Here is a 14,697-nt window from a genome sequence, read left to right on the forward strand (position 1 = left end):
ATTCTCCGGAATAAATGTACTCAACCATATTCATCAGATCAATTGAATGTAGGAGCATTCAATTGCGTTGGTTGGAATGATGAAGAATTTAAACAGTTGGGGATTTTTTTTGGTGGGGGAGATTAACCTAATTAATCAGTTAGGAAGTGTAAATATATTAGGTTAGTTGTTTAATATATGTGGTTAAAACATAAAGTAAGGGTAAAATTGTAATTTTACCTATAAAATTTTACTAAATAAGGCAACATTTGGGAAAGTTACAACTAATATGGACCACCCCAAAATGGCAAAAGTTGCAACAAATGTGGACCGGAGGTAGTACTAGTTTTGTGCCCCGTGCGATGCCCGGGTTGTTTATGGAATTTTAAGATAAAATTATATTATAATTCAATTTAATTGATTGAAAATAGAATTCTAAATTAACTTTTTTTTTTCTACAAAGTCTATCTATATTTATCCAGCGTGGTACGACATTTGGTGAAAAGTTAAAATGCTATACGATGTTGTCTTGTGGCCTATGATAAGTTTATTATTTGGTATTTTATCGAAAATAAAACTCTAAACTAACCATCTTATTCTAAAATTCTATCCTAATTTGATTGAAAAATGAATTTTTAACTAACTTTTTTTTTATCTTATGAATCTATTTAAATCTATCCAAGGTGGCGCGACACTTGGCGAAAAGTTAGAATGCCAAGTGTCACTATTTTGTGACCTGGCTAAAAGTTTAGCTTTATATATTAGTTATATGATATGATATATTACATTTAATTTTTTCTTTTTTTCAACGGTCATATTTATTTTCATTGTTTACGTACTATGTATTTCAAGAGTTAAAAAAAGAACTTGACAGAGGTGAGTAATCTAATAATCTTGATGAAAATAGTAACAAGTGAGCTATGAAAACACACATGATTCCCCACGAGGTGAACAACATTAGCAAAAAAAATTAGAACAAGCGAGATATAATGCACGAAATCTAGACTGAAGTACAAATACAAGAAGACGAAGTAGTTACATAATTTAGCCTGAGGCTTAAAAAACAATGTCTAAGAGTTATACTGTCCAAAAAATGTGTATACATGCATAGCCAATGCTAGAGGCTACAAGAACAATGGACTAGATGGTCGTCGCTACTAGAACAACTCAGCCCGCTAATGTGAAATGAACCTAGCAAGCACCTCCTGTTTACAAAATCTCAGGGCTCGTGTACATCTGAGGCTGGAGTAGGAAGGAAGATCAAGAAAACCACCACTTTTTTTCAGATCAGTGGACATTACAATGTTGGAGTATAGGATGATCGTAATTAACATATTTTTCCCAAAGCGGTTTGTACTTTTCAATTCCAATCTTCAACCACGGCTTTGAGTTCCCGTTGTAGTGCAGTACAGCCCCCTTTGAAATCAACTTTGGGTCAACAGTCGTGTATCCCAATCCCAAAACATGCCATGAGGGATCTAATGGCTCCGTCAACCCATAGAAAGTCAGCAACCCGGGTGGAAGAGTGCCCAATTTCCACAGAGTGCGGTCTATGTTCTTTTCCTGCCAATAGTGATAGATTCCCGTGACATTTCTATTCCTCCATTCTACCAAGTCAAAGATGTTCATGCCAAATGCCCACCCACATGCATCAGGGTCAAAATGTGATCGTATCAGAGGATGAGAATAATTCAAGTACTTGTGATACCGATGAAATGTTTCCATACATGTTTCGACTGCCCCGTTCACATTACCATTCAGATCAATGGAGAATAGAGAAGAGAGATCCTTTTGGACAACAACATCATCATCGAGGAAAACTACCTTCTTCAATGCTGGATAAACTTCTGGGATATAAAACCGGAGATGATTCAGCATTGAAAGATACTTAGGGTTCCGGAACTTTATTGGTGTTTTGTTGTCATCATTGTTGCCTGAAAAGTAATAGTTTTTAGTGTCTGAATCCTGGAGCTGCTTAAGGACTGGAACATAGGAAGCATTAAGCCAACTGAAATCCTCAATCTTTTGAACCTCAACGGTGACTCCACGGAAGTCGTTCATTGTAAACCAAGCCTTCATAGGAGCATAGTTAACCTCATCAGTTACAAGGTGGAAAACAACCTTTTCCGGATGTTCTGAGTTCAAAGCAGTGGAGTTTATAACAACTGATGTTGCAAGGATGTTGTCAGAGAAAATACAGAAATGATAAAGGCTGTTATCTTCAAGTTTCAAGGCACTTAATTTGTTTTCAGCAAGCCTTCTCTGTGTATTCTGATTTCTAAACCATTCACTTGCAAGCCTAACACCAAGACAATAGAGGCTTTTTGGGACTTCCTCAGCAGCTATTTGCCCATATTTTGAACTTTTATCACTGACAGTACTCATTTGTTCTTCAAGAGACTGGATTTTAGCCTTTAATCTCATTATCATGGTAGCACTGTCATAATGAAGTTGCTGAGCTTGATAAAGCAGAAGTGCCATGTCCTTAATAGCAGTTTCAGACTCTCTGATTGTCAACGGGCTTCGTCTTGTGGCAGCATTAGAAAGTAGGATCTGTGAGTTGCGAATCTGAGCACTTAGCTCCCAGGCGAATTGTAGGTTATTGCTTTCCTTAGCTATCACAACAAGTGATTTAGCTAAAGCAATTTGATCACTCAGCTGCCTTGTTAATGAAGTTGGACTCAACATCTCCTCCGTAACATTAAGGCCTTCTAAAATTCTATCTTGCCTGAAAGACCTCTGCATCACACAGAAAGAAGTCAGAATAACATTAAAGAAGCTTGGATTTCAAAAACGACAGTTATGGAGGAACAGAAGAAGCAGAAGGCACAAACAAAGTCAGCAATAAAAGGATTTGTTTTTTTTTAAAAAAAAAAAAATTTGGACATAAAACACAAATCAATATGCCAAATTGCCAAGTAGTCCATCAATCAATAAATAGTTTATTTTCACAAGAGATGTACGAAATAGAAGAAACATGCAATGAATTGATGTAAAGGTAAGGGGCACTTTAAGCAGTACCTTTGTAGCTTTATTAAGGGTAGCTTGGGGAATAAGTTAGGGTTAGCGAGAACTTTTTACTAAAGAGAAGATTAGGGAAAGGGAATTCATGAGGAATATTGATAAGAGCTCTCTTCAATTTTTATTTCGTATTTTGAGAGAATACAAGCCTCTCGAATGCTTGTGTTTTTCAAATGATGTTACTGGACAGATTAGTGACAATGTTCCAATCCCTAATCTTCTCTATTTGTAGAATATCTTACATCAATTTATTTCATTACACAAGGTACAAACAAAGTATGCAATAGAGGAAGGACAAAACAGGACATATTGTACAACTCAAATAAGCTAACTACTGCATCAATCAAGAACAGTTGGCTAGTCAACCTGCATTCAAAATTGCTCATTGCAGCTTTGATATTTATAATGGGAGGCTGAGAGCATTGATTCCATCCACAGATTATAACTACCGAACACTACAAAGCAAGTGTTGAACGCCACATTGTAAACATATTAAACTACAAAGATTACAGAAGCTTCCTCAGGCACCTCAGCGAATTTGTATAAACTTTTACATAATCAATTTTTTTACTTTCAATATGCAGGCACAACTTCAAGCACAGACATAGACCATGAGTTACATATTTTCTCCTCGATACAAGAAAGCTGAACATTATCCAAATACAAGAAATTTTATTGTCTTGGAGCCGGAGAAACCTAGGAATACTTTATTACTTGAGCAACAATCCCCATCCTCTTAGCGATAAGAGATCTCCAAAAGAAAGACCTTAACATGGAGATGGGGGAATCTGGTTTTTTTGTATAATATGCTTATTGAAAAAATCTAATTAAGCTCGGGATTTTCCTATAAAACACCCATGGTATCTCATGACATTACTTTAAGCTATATTGTGCCACAAATTAATTCTCAGTATAAACTATATTGAGGGAACCTTGGAATATTTCATGGCAGACTCAATAACATTTATCCAACATTAGAACAAACCCCATTACTCAACCGTTCAATTGCTCCACCAATTTCATGTCACCAAATAATAAACATAAATCTTGTGTGTGAAGAAGTGTGAACCTCAAACAAACAGCAGAATTTATGAGAACCTGACAAATCTATGTCGGGTCCTTCTGAAGAATCCAGCATTTCCCACCAATATGAGTTACAAAGAGGTAAAAAAAATAGAGAGGAACTAAAACCATATGTTATAAGGAATGCCCCTGCAGACTCGGGAAATTACTCAGCAGAAGTTGTGTAAGACTCAGCAGAAATTGTGTAAGACTCAGCAGAACTTGTATTTTACTGAAAGAGTATAACTTGATAATATTCTGAATTTCTGATGTCTGCACCTCTCTTTCCACATATACCAATCCCAATGATAGGACTTGAGTTACAAACCAATGACAGACATAATATAAGAACAATAACCAAGTTAATACAAATTACCCTGAATAAGTTGCTATACTCCTTCAGTTGGATGCCAGAAGCACAATTCACAAACAATGGTCAAATCACTGATGGAACATAGATGACTTCACAGCAGATGCAAAGTTGATAATGCATTTGAAAATCCAGAGACGAAGAGTATCCAGTATTTGACAAGCAATAAGAGCAAAGAAAAACTTACAGAGAATATTCAAGTGAATTATAATAGAAACTGATTAGCCACATATATAATTTAGAGATAAATCCCAGTATGAGGATTCCTGAGTCCTGACAAGTAACTAGAGTTGCCTCTTTATCTGACCCTAACCAACATTCTAAATGTTCAAAACCAACTAAAGATTACATCCACCTTCCCAACTCTCAAATAGTATACAGTTTTTAGCCAAAACTAGTGCCAGCCAACCGATGAGCACTTCAGCAAATTCATATCTGTAAAATTTGGTTTGACAGCACCATATACATAACATAATTTCAAAAAAACAATTAATCATCTCATAATATACATGACTACCCATTCATACAAAATAATGGGAATGCCGCAAGTCTTTGGCTGATATGGCACTAAAATCTAGGCTTCAGGTACAATTTGGAAAATTGGCAGAATGGCAGGACAAGAACAAAAGAGGAGATGGATCTGGACTCTTAATCAGGAAAGCATTCTGCCAAAAAAAGTGAGCATTTTATCCATTGTGCTCAGCTAGCCTCAACAAACATAATATTCAATTTACAAATCTATGATCCATCTTTTCTTCATGAGCGCACATACATGAAATCTCTACACAATTCTTCAATTTGTTGTTGCGCAATATGTAAATTTAGAAGGAAATAGAAGAGAGACTTATACATGATATATGCTCATAGATGGGCTTGAAATCAGAATCCTAGCAAGGCTTTGCTGTCTTGATAACAAGTAACTTTGAAATGTGTACAAAAGCCTATTTATATTATTTTTGAATAAAATAAAATAAAAGCAAAAGGTATTCACCAAAAATTATCTACATATATGCAGTCACTACTATCCAATTTTGGAACAAATATCCTTGTTCCAAAAATGTTGAGCCCTGACATGTCTTACACTTGATGCAACCCATGTTTGAGTCGCATAGTTCATCATAAGAAGCCTAAAAAGAAAATTGCAATCCCCAATGTTCTAGAATTCCATATATGGGGTATACATGATTTTCACCTCATTTTTCTGGTTTGCTCTCTCACCAATGTTATTTACATTAACTTTATCCACTATTTTGAGTCTTAGACACCTTCAACACTCATTACCTTTTTCTCTTGATTGAGAATCACATCGCTATTTCCCAGTTTTTTTTTTTTTTTTTTTTTATATGTATCATTCATGGATACTTTCATGAAAAATAAATAAATAAATAATGAAGAAAAGGTGACAAGATGAAGTAAAGAAAGAAAAATGCAATAAATTTCAGAGCTACAGATTGAAAACTACATATCAATAGAAGAAGATTCTACTAAGACTCTATGAGACATAAATTTCAGCTCTCTAACAATTGTTCTCATTGTTGGTGATTAGTATGGATAGGGTAAAGGTCATTCGGAGTCTAACTTACATATGTGCCCTACCAGCCTTCTCATACACTCCTTATTTTAGCCTTATATTCACATTAAAGTGTACAACATATACATCATGGTATTATATCTTGGTCACATCCATCGAATTGTAGAGGTTCTTGAACTTTATACACCATGATATTAGACTGGGATGACCGCAAACTATCTAAATTGCAGGTGAAAGTCGTTTCACGACTGTTATCACACCTGTATTCAAGATTTCAATGTTCAAAGCTTCAAACCATGACCTACAAGTGCACTTTTGCATGGATGTACCCTTTGAAAAAATTTTAGGTTTTGAGTTGGTTATGTCAGTTGATTATAAAACCAAGCAACTCACAAGGACAACAATGAAGATTTTAGTCAAACAAAGTAGGTTTTAGAGAGAAAGAGAGGAAAATCACTGGCATTATTTTTAAGGGTTCTAGCATTGACTTGGGTCATCAGAGGCGGGCTACAAATGCTAACACGGGAAATGGCCCAGTGCAATTTTGTTAAATTGGGCCCTAAAATCATTTCTTTGATGAAAAATATTTACGAAATTATAAGTTTTGTGATAAAATTGAAGAACATATTATTGATTAAAAAGTTCTCTTTACTTTGTATAAGTAAATTTCAAAAACTAGAATCCTTCGATATTAGTTTTACTTAGGAGCCTGTGCGATCGACCACCCTGCTCAGAACCACCCCCGATGCTCATGCCCGACTCGTGTGCATGTCAAAGTGTTCAATTTGGCTGTTTTGTGGAAAAAAGTAATTAATGTTTTTTACCCAAAATGAATTGTCGAAGTGTAGAGAATTCGAAACTAGTACTTAAGGTGTAACTAAATATTCAAGTAACATAGATATCAAATACTCATGAAAGGTTCAATGGCTTCTTTATTAAACTTCGTTATTGATTTTTTTTAAGATAATTAAGATGAAAAATGATGTAGGTCATGATTAAATTCAGTTGTTGCAGCATACGTGACTAGACCTCTACCCTTGTTTGGACGAAGCCCAACAGAGTAACTATAGGCTATACTTGATCAAATAACAGATAAGTGTTTAGATTATTAATTTGATGCAATTTAAGTGTGTTTTATACTTTTAATTATGTCGGTACTCTTGTTTTGATTATTAATTTGATGCAGTTTAAGTATTATTACAGATATATTTTTTGATTACTTATTTTATGCAGATACGTGTTTTTATTATTAATCTGATGCAGTTTAAGTATGAACTTGGATTGCTTGATGAAGATAAGAAAGTCGAGAGATGAAGTTACGAAATAAGATATGAGGAACATCAGTAATAAAATAATTAGGAAACAGTTCATAGGATTCAATTGCACTATGCAAAGATCTTATTGGCCAATTCAAACTGACATGAACGTAGAAAAGCAATTGAGCTAAATACACTTTTAAGACTGAAGAGGCCTAGAAGCTAAAATTGGATCAGGATCCTCCAAAGTAACAACAAAAACTTGATTTGGTTAAGTATTTGTCAATAATTGAACAATGTGGCCATTGCTTGAATCCAAGGTTTTGATTTAATGGCATGGTTATTCACTTGCTGATTGCTTTTAATACTTGTACTTTCATTTAATTTCACTTTTTTTTTTCATTCAGATCTATGAATTCCAATAGCCACATTGCTTATTTGTTCAGGTTTCAATAATTTACTATGTTTATAAACACTAGAGAGATTGGTCTCAACTAAAAAGCTTAGTTTGTAATTATTTGGTACTCCGTACTAAACAAGTCTACCAATAATAACCCAAATTTAGCACTTACGGACTTGCAGTAAGATAAAATATACTTAAACTCCACTGCTAGATGATGAAAGAACAAAGTGACAATATTATTTATCATGCAGTAGTTGCATACATCCACCAAGCCTCAAGGACTCAAACCACAATGTCCAACCATAATAAGCAAGATGAGTAGATGACAGTATTCATTATGGAAAATTGGAAATCCAAAGGTGCAGCATAACCATAAACTTGTTTGTTTTAATCGTTCATAAATAAATCATATAAGGTTGCAGCACTCCAAGAAAATCAATGACCGGAAGACTATGATAGATACCTCTACATTTGCTACCCATACAAAATAACCCCCGAATCAAAGGTATCACGTAAAAGGGATCATATATTATACAAGTACACCCGCCTATAACAAGTGTCCTTTAATCAATTCCTACTACTACCATTAAATGCCCACTACTGAGCTTGATTTGGGTATTTATACCCTACCAAGTGGCCCAATGAGCATGTGACACGTGTCACTCCAAGAGGCGTCCAAATGGACTCCCTGCTGACATGTCATGCAGATATGGCACCTGAGAAATGGCGGCCTAAATCCCAACGTAGCCGAAAAAGGGCGCTGCCCTAACTCCTAGGTCATCAAACGCTAGGAAAGAGCACACTTTTCTAGGACTCTATAAATAGGGAGATTCCCCCAATTATTAGGGCACCTTGAAACTTAACGTCTTAATCATTAGGACATTTATTGCTCTCGAAAATAGAGAACACCTTATCTCGAAATCCGAGAAGATACCTACTTTCTGCACGTTTTACTTCGAATCTATACTAACTTAATCTTTGGAGGCGGACCTCCGACCATTCGGAGCTCCGTTCATTTTGCAGGTACAGGCGCCTTTGTCGGATCCAGTTTTCGAGCCTTAACTCTCCTAAGGGACATAAAAGCACCCGATACAGAGCTCAGCTCAGTTCATAGAAACAAAAGAATATAGATCTACTTTATAGATGATGAAGAACCACTGCCAACTTCTGAGAAAACATATTTATGTCCAGCACAAAATATGCAGATCTAAACCAACTTCAGAGCAAAAATTTCAGTGTTTCGATTAATACATTCAACAAGTAATCCTATCATACACACTACTTCCTCAACTTCCTCACAAAGCCCTGAACCATTTCCCAGCATCCCAAACAGATATGCAGTAATTCCTAAACTCAACTAATCCTGTCACGCACTCAACTATGTCTAACCTACCAAACATTCTTCCAATCATCACCATTAATAACAAATGCCTTTAACTTAGTTGGTAGAGTCTTCCTCACAAAGCCCTGAACCATTTCCCAGCATCCCAAACAGATATGCAGTAATTCCTAAACTCAACTAATCCTGTCACGCACTCAACTATGTCTAACCTACCAAACATTCTTCCAATCATCACCATTAATAACAAATGCCTTTAACTTAGTTGGTAGAGTCTTTGACAGTTATTACCCAAAACCCAGGATCGAAATCCATCTACATCACTGTCATATGTTCTTTATAGACCCACCTAGAAAGGTACATTTTGCTGTCTAACAAAACCAACAAATCAACATACCCATATAAAAACTCCACAATTCAAATCATTTCATAGAAGGCCCAGGTATACATACAATAATAGAGATTAATTAGATCAACAATTGAAACATAAGATAATCTAACAATACAAAAAAAACCCAGAATACTAAGAAACTCCAAAATGTCAGCAAAATCAAACCCACCAAGAAAAATCAACCAAAAAAAAAAAAAAAAATCAGAAAATTTACCTTTGCCAAAGCAGGTTTTGACATGGGTTGATTATCTTTGCTGAGAAGAACAATGAAAAACAACAACACAACCAATCCACACAACACCAACCATATTAGATTCGAGTACCGCCGCCTATTCTGCCGCCCAAAGCTGGTGTTTCTCCGCCTCATTATCTAATTACACTAAATAAAAAGTTGGGAAATTTGAGAAAATCTAGTAAAAAATTGTTTCACTGAATTACTAATTTGATGGGGCAAGCAGAAAATTTAGGAATGTGATGTAAAAGGATAGTAAGAATAAAGAAGTCAAAGATCTCAGAAATGAAAGAGCAATTTAAATTGATTTGGAGAACAGATTGAATTTTTGAATTGAAAGAGGGTTTGTAATGGAATTGAAGAAGAAAAGGGTAGATCTTTTGAATATTAATGTTGTGAAATATTGCAGATTTGCAGCTGATCACATTATAGTGATTGGTAGAGCTCTCTCTGTGCTCACATGCATGATAACATTGACAAGTATCGATAACTTAGCTTAGCCGTCGGTAGTTTTCATTCACCCCCATTTTCAATTTCTCTTAAACTACTTTTTTTTTTTTTTTTTTTTTTTTTTTTTTTTTTTTGAATGAAGAACTAAAGAACATTAAATTTCATTGATAATAGTCATACGACATCTACAATTGACAATTAACGATAATGAAAACGAATTTAGCAAAATCAAACAAGAATTAATCAGAGAAGGGCTAAGAATCCAAATACATAAATATAACAATTTGGCATTCTCGGTTCGTTGTCTCATACAACTTTTTGAGTGGATCTGTCGTCGCCCGTAACCCGAATCCGAGCCATAATCAATAGTAGCCCCGCACAACCAGAGACCAAATTAAACACAATTAAAACCTTGTCTTTCGAAGGAGTCCGAAAAACCTTGTCTTTCGAAGGAGATCGAAAAAACCTTGTCTTTCGAAGGAGATAAACCCTTTCTTTCGAGGGAGATATTATTGTAACCTAGAACAAATTAAATTTAAACAGCCCTCAAAATATACTATTAATAAATAAAAAAATTTATAAGAAGTTGAGACATAACTACAAAGGGTCAATCGATCGAGCTTGTCTTAATGGACTTTCGTTATGCATGAAGAAGTCTACAGGGGGTAATTTCACTGGGTGTTTGATCAGGTGAGTGGAATTCCACATCAACACTTGTTTAACTTTTGGTCAGCCCGTTGGAGATGTATTAGTGTATTTTCTCGAGGAAGTAAAAACCCAGGGTTGTGAGACAAGTAAAAGATGTCTCACAATGGCAATTTTGCAATTAAGTGGAAAATAAAGTAAAACGGGGCTGGTATTTGGAGGGAAAAGATAACGAATAGTAAAAAAATAGAACAAGGAGGTGGTCCCAATTAAAAGAAGGAAAGAAAGTGACAGCTCAAAGAGAAAGTGTACTTCAACTTCTTCATCAAAAAAGAAAAGTGTACTTCAACTTGAGTATTTGGAAAAGCAAAAAACTCAGCTTTCTTCTTCCTTCTGTTAATATTTGATAACACCATTGGAGAGCTGTAAAAAAACAATTGTTCATTTTGTCGAATTAATACAATGGATGGTGTTACTGACGACGGCGGTGTCGTTAGTAACACCGGCGATGATGGTGTGGAGGTGGTAATTGATGGAGGCGGTGTAGGCGGAGATGAGTTCGAAGAGTCGTGCGACGGTGCTGCTTTAAGGGAGTTGATGAAAGGGGTAAGAATTTAATTACTAACCGTATATGGGCATAGTAATCGGAAATTAATTTATGAAATGTTAGGGTTTTTTTATAAATGTATTCGAAAAATTTATAATTTAGTGATTGTAATTGAACATTAATTGAGCTAACCAAAGTTTTGCTAAGAAATGTGAATTATTGTTAATCTTTTGTTATTCTAATTAAAAATTAATCAATATAGGGTTGTATAGGAGTGTAAAATTGAATTTGGAATTGACAATAAAAATGGAAAATGAAATTGGTAGAGGGTTGTCATTTGGGTATTAGCATTATGTATGTTTTGTTTGGGTTAGATGTATTTGATGTAGTTCTTTGACAAAGCAGGTAGTAATTGAAAGTTAAATCTGAAGACAATGCAATTCTAACTAATGCACCAAACAAACCCCAGAATAAAAAAAAAAAAAAAAAAAAAAAAAAAAAAAAAAAAAAAGCTTCTCTAATCATCTAATGTACTGCAAATTCATGAATGTCAAACTAGGTCCACAACTTTGCATATTGGAAGGTTTGAACTTTGAACCACTTGATTAGGCACATAAAGCAATTTAGTGTTTAATTGACAAGTGCCACCAGTTATAAACCTTACAAGTAAAACTAAATCGTGTCAACCAGAAGTGAAAAAATTATTGATGACATTCAGGATATTCTACTAATTTTTATTCATCATTACATGATGAAGCTGTTTGCCTTTCAATCCAATTGAATTTATTCACAAAATTCAAAATTCCTTATTATAATTTCAGACCACCTTTGTTTGTGCTATCTAATTGATGGAAAATACATGTATGAGAACCGAAAAGTTTCTGAAGCAAATCGAATGTAAGTAACTTTGAACCACTTGTATGTTTTGTTTGGGTTAGATGTATGTGTATGTTAATCAATTATTTGTGTTTGTAAAACCAACTACCCTTTACTTAAAAGTTGGTAAAATAAGAAAGTAGATGAATAGTTAATAGACGGAAGGTTTTAATAAGTGAATTGCAGCTAACATAAATTGACTATTAACATAAATTATTATTTGTTATTAGAAAGTAAGGTATGTTAGATGTTTTTGATGTAGTTCTCTGGTACATGGGTATGGTAATCAAATATTTGTGTTTGTTGTTAATTTTAATTCTTTTCAATTATTTGGGTATTTCAATGAAAGGTTGTGGTTGGTGAAGAGTCTTATAAGACTCCCAAGAAAGGCTTTAGTAGTGTTGCAATATCTGTTGAGATAGAGGAGTATGTTGAAGTAGAAGTTGGTCTTCCTCCTCCTTCAATTGGGATGGTCTTCCAGTCATGGCAGAAACTTGATGAATATTTTAGGGAATATGGGAAGCAAAATGGATTTGGGGTAGTTCGTACAAGTGCTTGTAAAGTAGGGAAAGGTGCTAACGCAAAAATGAGAAGGAATTGTTTGTGGACGTGTGAGTGCTTTGGGTTGCCTAATAGGAAGCGGAGGAAGGTGGAGGATAAGTTAGTGACTGATGCTCAGATTGTTGAGGATGAAGTGGTCGGTGTGAAGAGGAGGAGTAAGAAAGTTCAATGTCCTGTGAATGTGTATGCAAATGTTAATGAACGTGGTGAATGGGTTGTTCAAAGGGCACATATGAAGCATGTTGGACACACCCCCACTCCAGGGAAGGCTAAGAATATAAGTAGGTTGAGGAAAAAGTTTTTGGTTGAGAATCCTCATGTTGTCAGGCAGCTTTTCAATGAAAGGAGATGCGGGGTTCCCGTGGCAAAAATCTATAACAAAATGGCCAGGGAGCGTAATGGGTTGGAGAACATGCCCTTTGCCCAGAAAGATCTACATGAAGAAGTGGCAAAGCAGAAGAAAAAAATATTTGAAGAAAGTGATGCTAAAGCAATGTTTACCTATTTCCAAAGTATGGTTGAAGATAACCCAAATTTTTTTAACACTTATCGAGTGGTTGAAGAGGGTAGGTTGAAGGATGTACTTTGGGTAGATGTAAGGTGTCGCATGGCATACGAGGAGTTTGGCGATGTAGTTTGTTTTGAATCCACCTACTTGACTAACGAGTACAAGTTACCATTTTGCAACTTTGTGGGAGTTAACCATCATGGCCAAACCATTCTTTTCGGATGCGCGCTTGTCAGTAGAGATACCGCTGAGACTTTTGAGTGGGTGTTTAGCAATTGGTTGCGTTGTATGGAGAACAAAACCCCTGTTGCAATACTTACAGACCAGGACCCTTCCATGAGGAAAGCGCTTAAGACTACAATGAAAGGACTACACACAGATGGTGTATTTGGCACATTTTGCAAAAATTTTCTACAAAACTAGGGAAGCGTTCCGAAATATCCTGAGTTGAAGGAAGAGTTAGAGAGTGTTGTGTATGATAGTTTGGATTGTGAAGAGTTTGAAAGACGGTGGCAAGAAGTGATCAAGAAACACAAATGTGAAATGGACGAGTGGTTGGAAGGTTAGATGGTTTTGTATAAAATCTGAAATTTTTTGTGTCATTTTACTATTTATTATAAAGTCTTTAATATTAATTACTTGGTTTGTGAAGAGTTTGTAAGTAACTCATGTTGTAAATATTGAGAGGCTAAAATTAGGCAAATACTTATCAGACAAATGTGAAGTATATAACAAATATTGCATAAAGAGATCATGAATACGTAATAGTCTAATAAATCGACTTTGTCATTGTTTATAACAACTCCATTAAGTAGTAGTAGCTAAATGAGTAAAGGCCACAATTTATGTCAATTATGTTATATATATAATTAAATGGTTATGTGTCATCTTGACATGGTAAATGGTTATGTATCATATTAAGGAACTTAAATGGTTATTTATCCATTATCCATCTTAACAATTTATATTTATAATTTTCAGTATATGGTTGAAGTAGGTTGATATTGAGTGGGTTTTATCTGGTATGAGGTTATTATTTATGTGATTGGTAATTTTAGTTTTGTACCTTTATTTTTGTTGTCTCCGAAATCAGCATTAATGGTGTTAATAATTCGGTAAAATTTCATTTATAGTGGCTTTTATCTGGTAATTGTGATATAATTCTGGAATAGGACCTGATATCTTGATGCCTAATTTTTCTACTGTTTGTCGTATGCAATTTTGACCTTCTGGCCTTTTACCTTCTGTTTTTAGGCCTGTATGGTGAACGCCATATGTAGATACCTGCTTTCGTGAAGCATCTGTTTTGGGCCGGCATGAAAACAACCCAAAGGGTTGAGAGTATACATAGTTTCTTCGATGGTTATTTGAGCAGGCATACATTGCTTAGTGAATTTGTGGAGAGATATTGTGAAGCTCTGGAGGTTAGAGCTATTAGTGAGAAAAGAGCCGATGACAACAATTCCAGATTTGTTAGGCAACCCATGACAGCCTTTCCAGCTGAGTCTGTGTTTCGCAAAATTTAA

The 14,697-nt window shown here is 35.0% G+C and overlaps 2 protein-coding genes across 2 annotated transcripts; one reads left to right on the forward strand and one right to left on the reverse strand.

Annotated features, from left to right (window-relative positions):
- Positions 1–996: 996 nt before the first annotated feature.
- Positions 997–10,260, reverse strand: LOC110734061 (probable galacturonosyltransferase 10). The gene is made up of 2 exons (XM_021914125.1): positions 9,567–10,260; positions 997–2,718 (listed from the first exon to the last, which is right to left on the reverse strand). Exons 1-2 carry the CDS (start codon positions 9,717–9,719, stop codon positions 1,267–1,269), a joined length of 1,605 nt encoding a protein of 534 aa, XP_021769817.1. The 5' UTR covers positions 9,720–10,260; the 3' UTR covers positions 997–1,266.
- An 881-nt stretch (positions 10,261–11,141) lies between these two features.
- Positions 11,142–14,697, forward strand: LOC110734102 (protein FAR-RED IMPAIRED RESPONSE 1-like). Its single transcript, XM_021914161.1, has 5 exons — positions 11,142–11,285; positions 12,452–13,555; positions 14,169–14,200; positions 14,305–14,317; positions 14,452–14,697. The coding sequence occupies exons 1-5, from the start codon at positions 11,142–11,144 to the stop codon at positions 14,695–14,697; spliced, it is 1,539 nt and encodes a 512-aa protein (XP_021769853.1).

Source organism: Chenopodium quinoa, unplaced genomic scaffold, assembly GCF_001683475.1.
Source record: "Chenopodium quinoa cultivar QQ74 unplaced genomic scaffold, ASM168347v1, whole genome shotgun sequence".
Classification (NCBI taxonomy): Eukaryota; Viridiplantae; Streptophyta; class Magnoliopsida; order Caryophyllales; family Amaranthaceae; genus Chenopodium; species Chenopodium quinoa.

Excerpts from the sequence above, each read along its gene's own strand:
- LOC110734102 (XM_021914161.1), top strand. The coding sequence starts at position 11,142 with ATGGATGGTGTTACTGACGACGGCGGTGTCGTTAGTAACACCGGCGAT. Across the intron at positions 11,286-12,451 it reads TAAGGGAGTTGATGAAAGGG|GTTGTGGTTGGTGAAGAGTC; the intron begins GTAAGAATTTAA and ends TTTCAATGAAAG. Across the intron at positions 13,556-14,168 it reads AAGGACTACACACAGATGGT|GTTGATATTGAGTGGGTTTT; the intron begins GTATTTGGCACA and ends TGGTTGAAGTAG.
- LOC110734061 (XM_021914125.1), bottom strand. The coding sequence starts at position 9,719 with ATGAGGCGGAGAAACACCAGCTTTGGGCGGCAGAATAGGCGGCGGTAC. Across the intron at positions 2,719-9,566 it reads CAAAACCTGCTTTGGCAAAG|AGGTCTTTCAGGCAAGATAG; the intron begins GTAAATTTTCTG and ends TGTGTGATGCAG.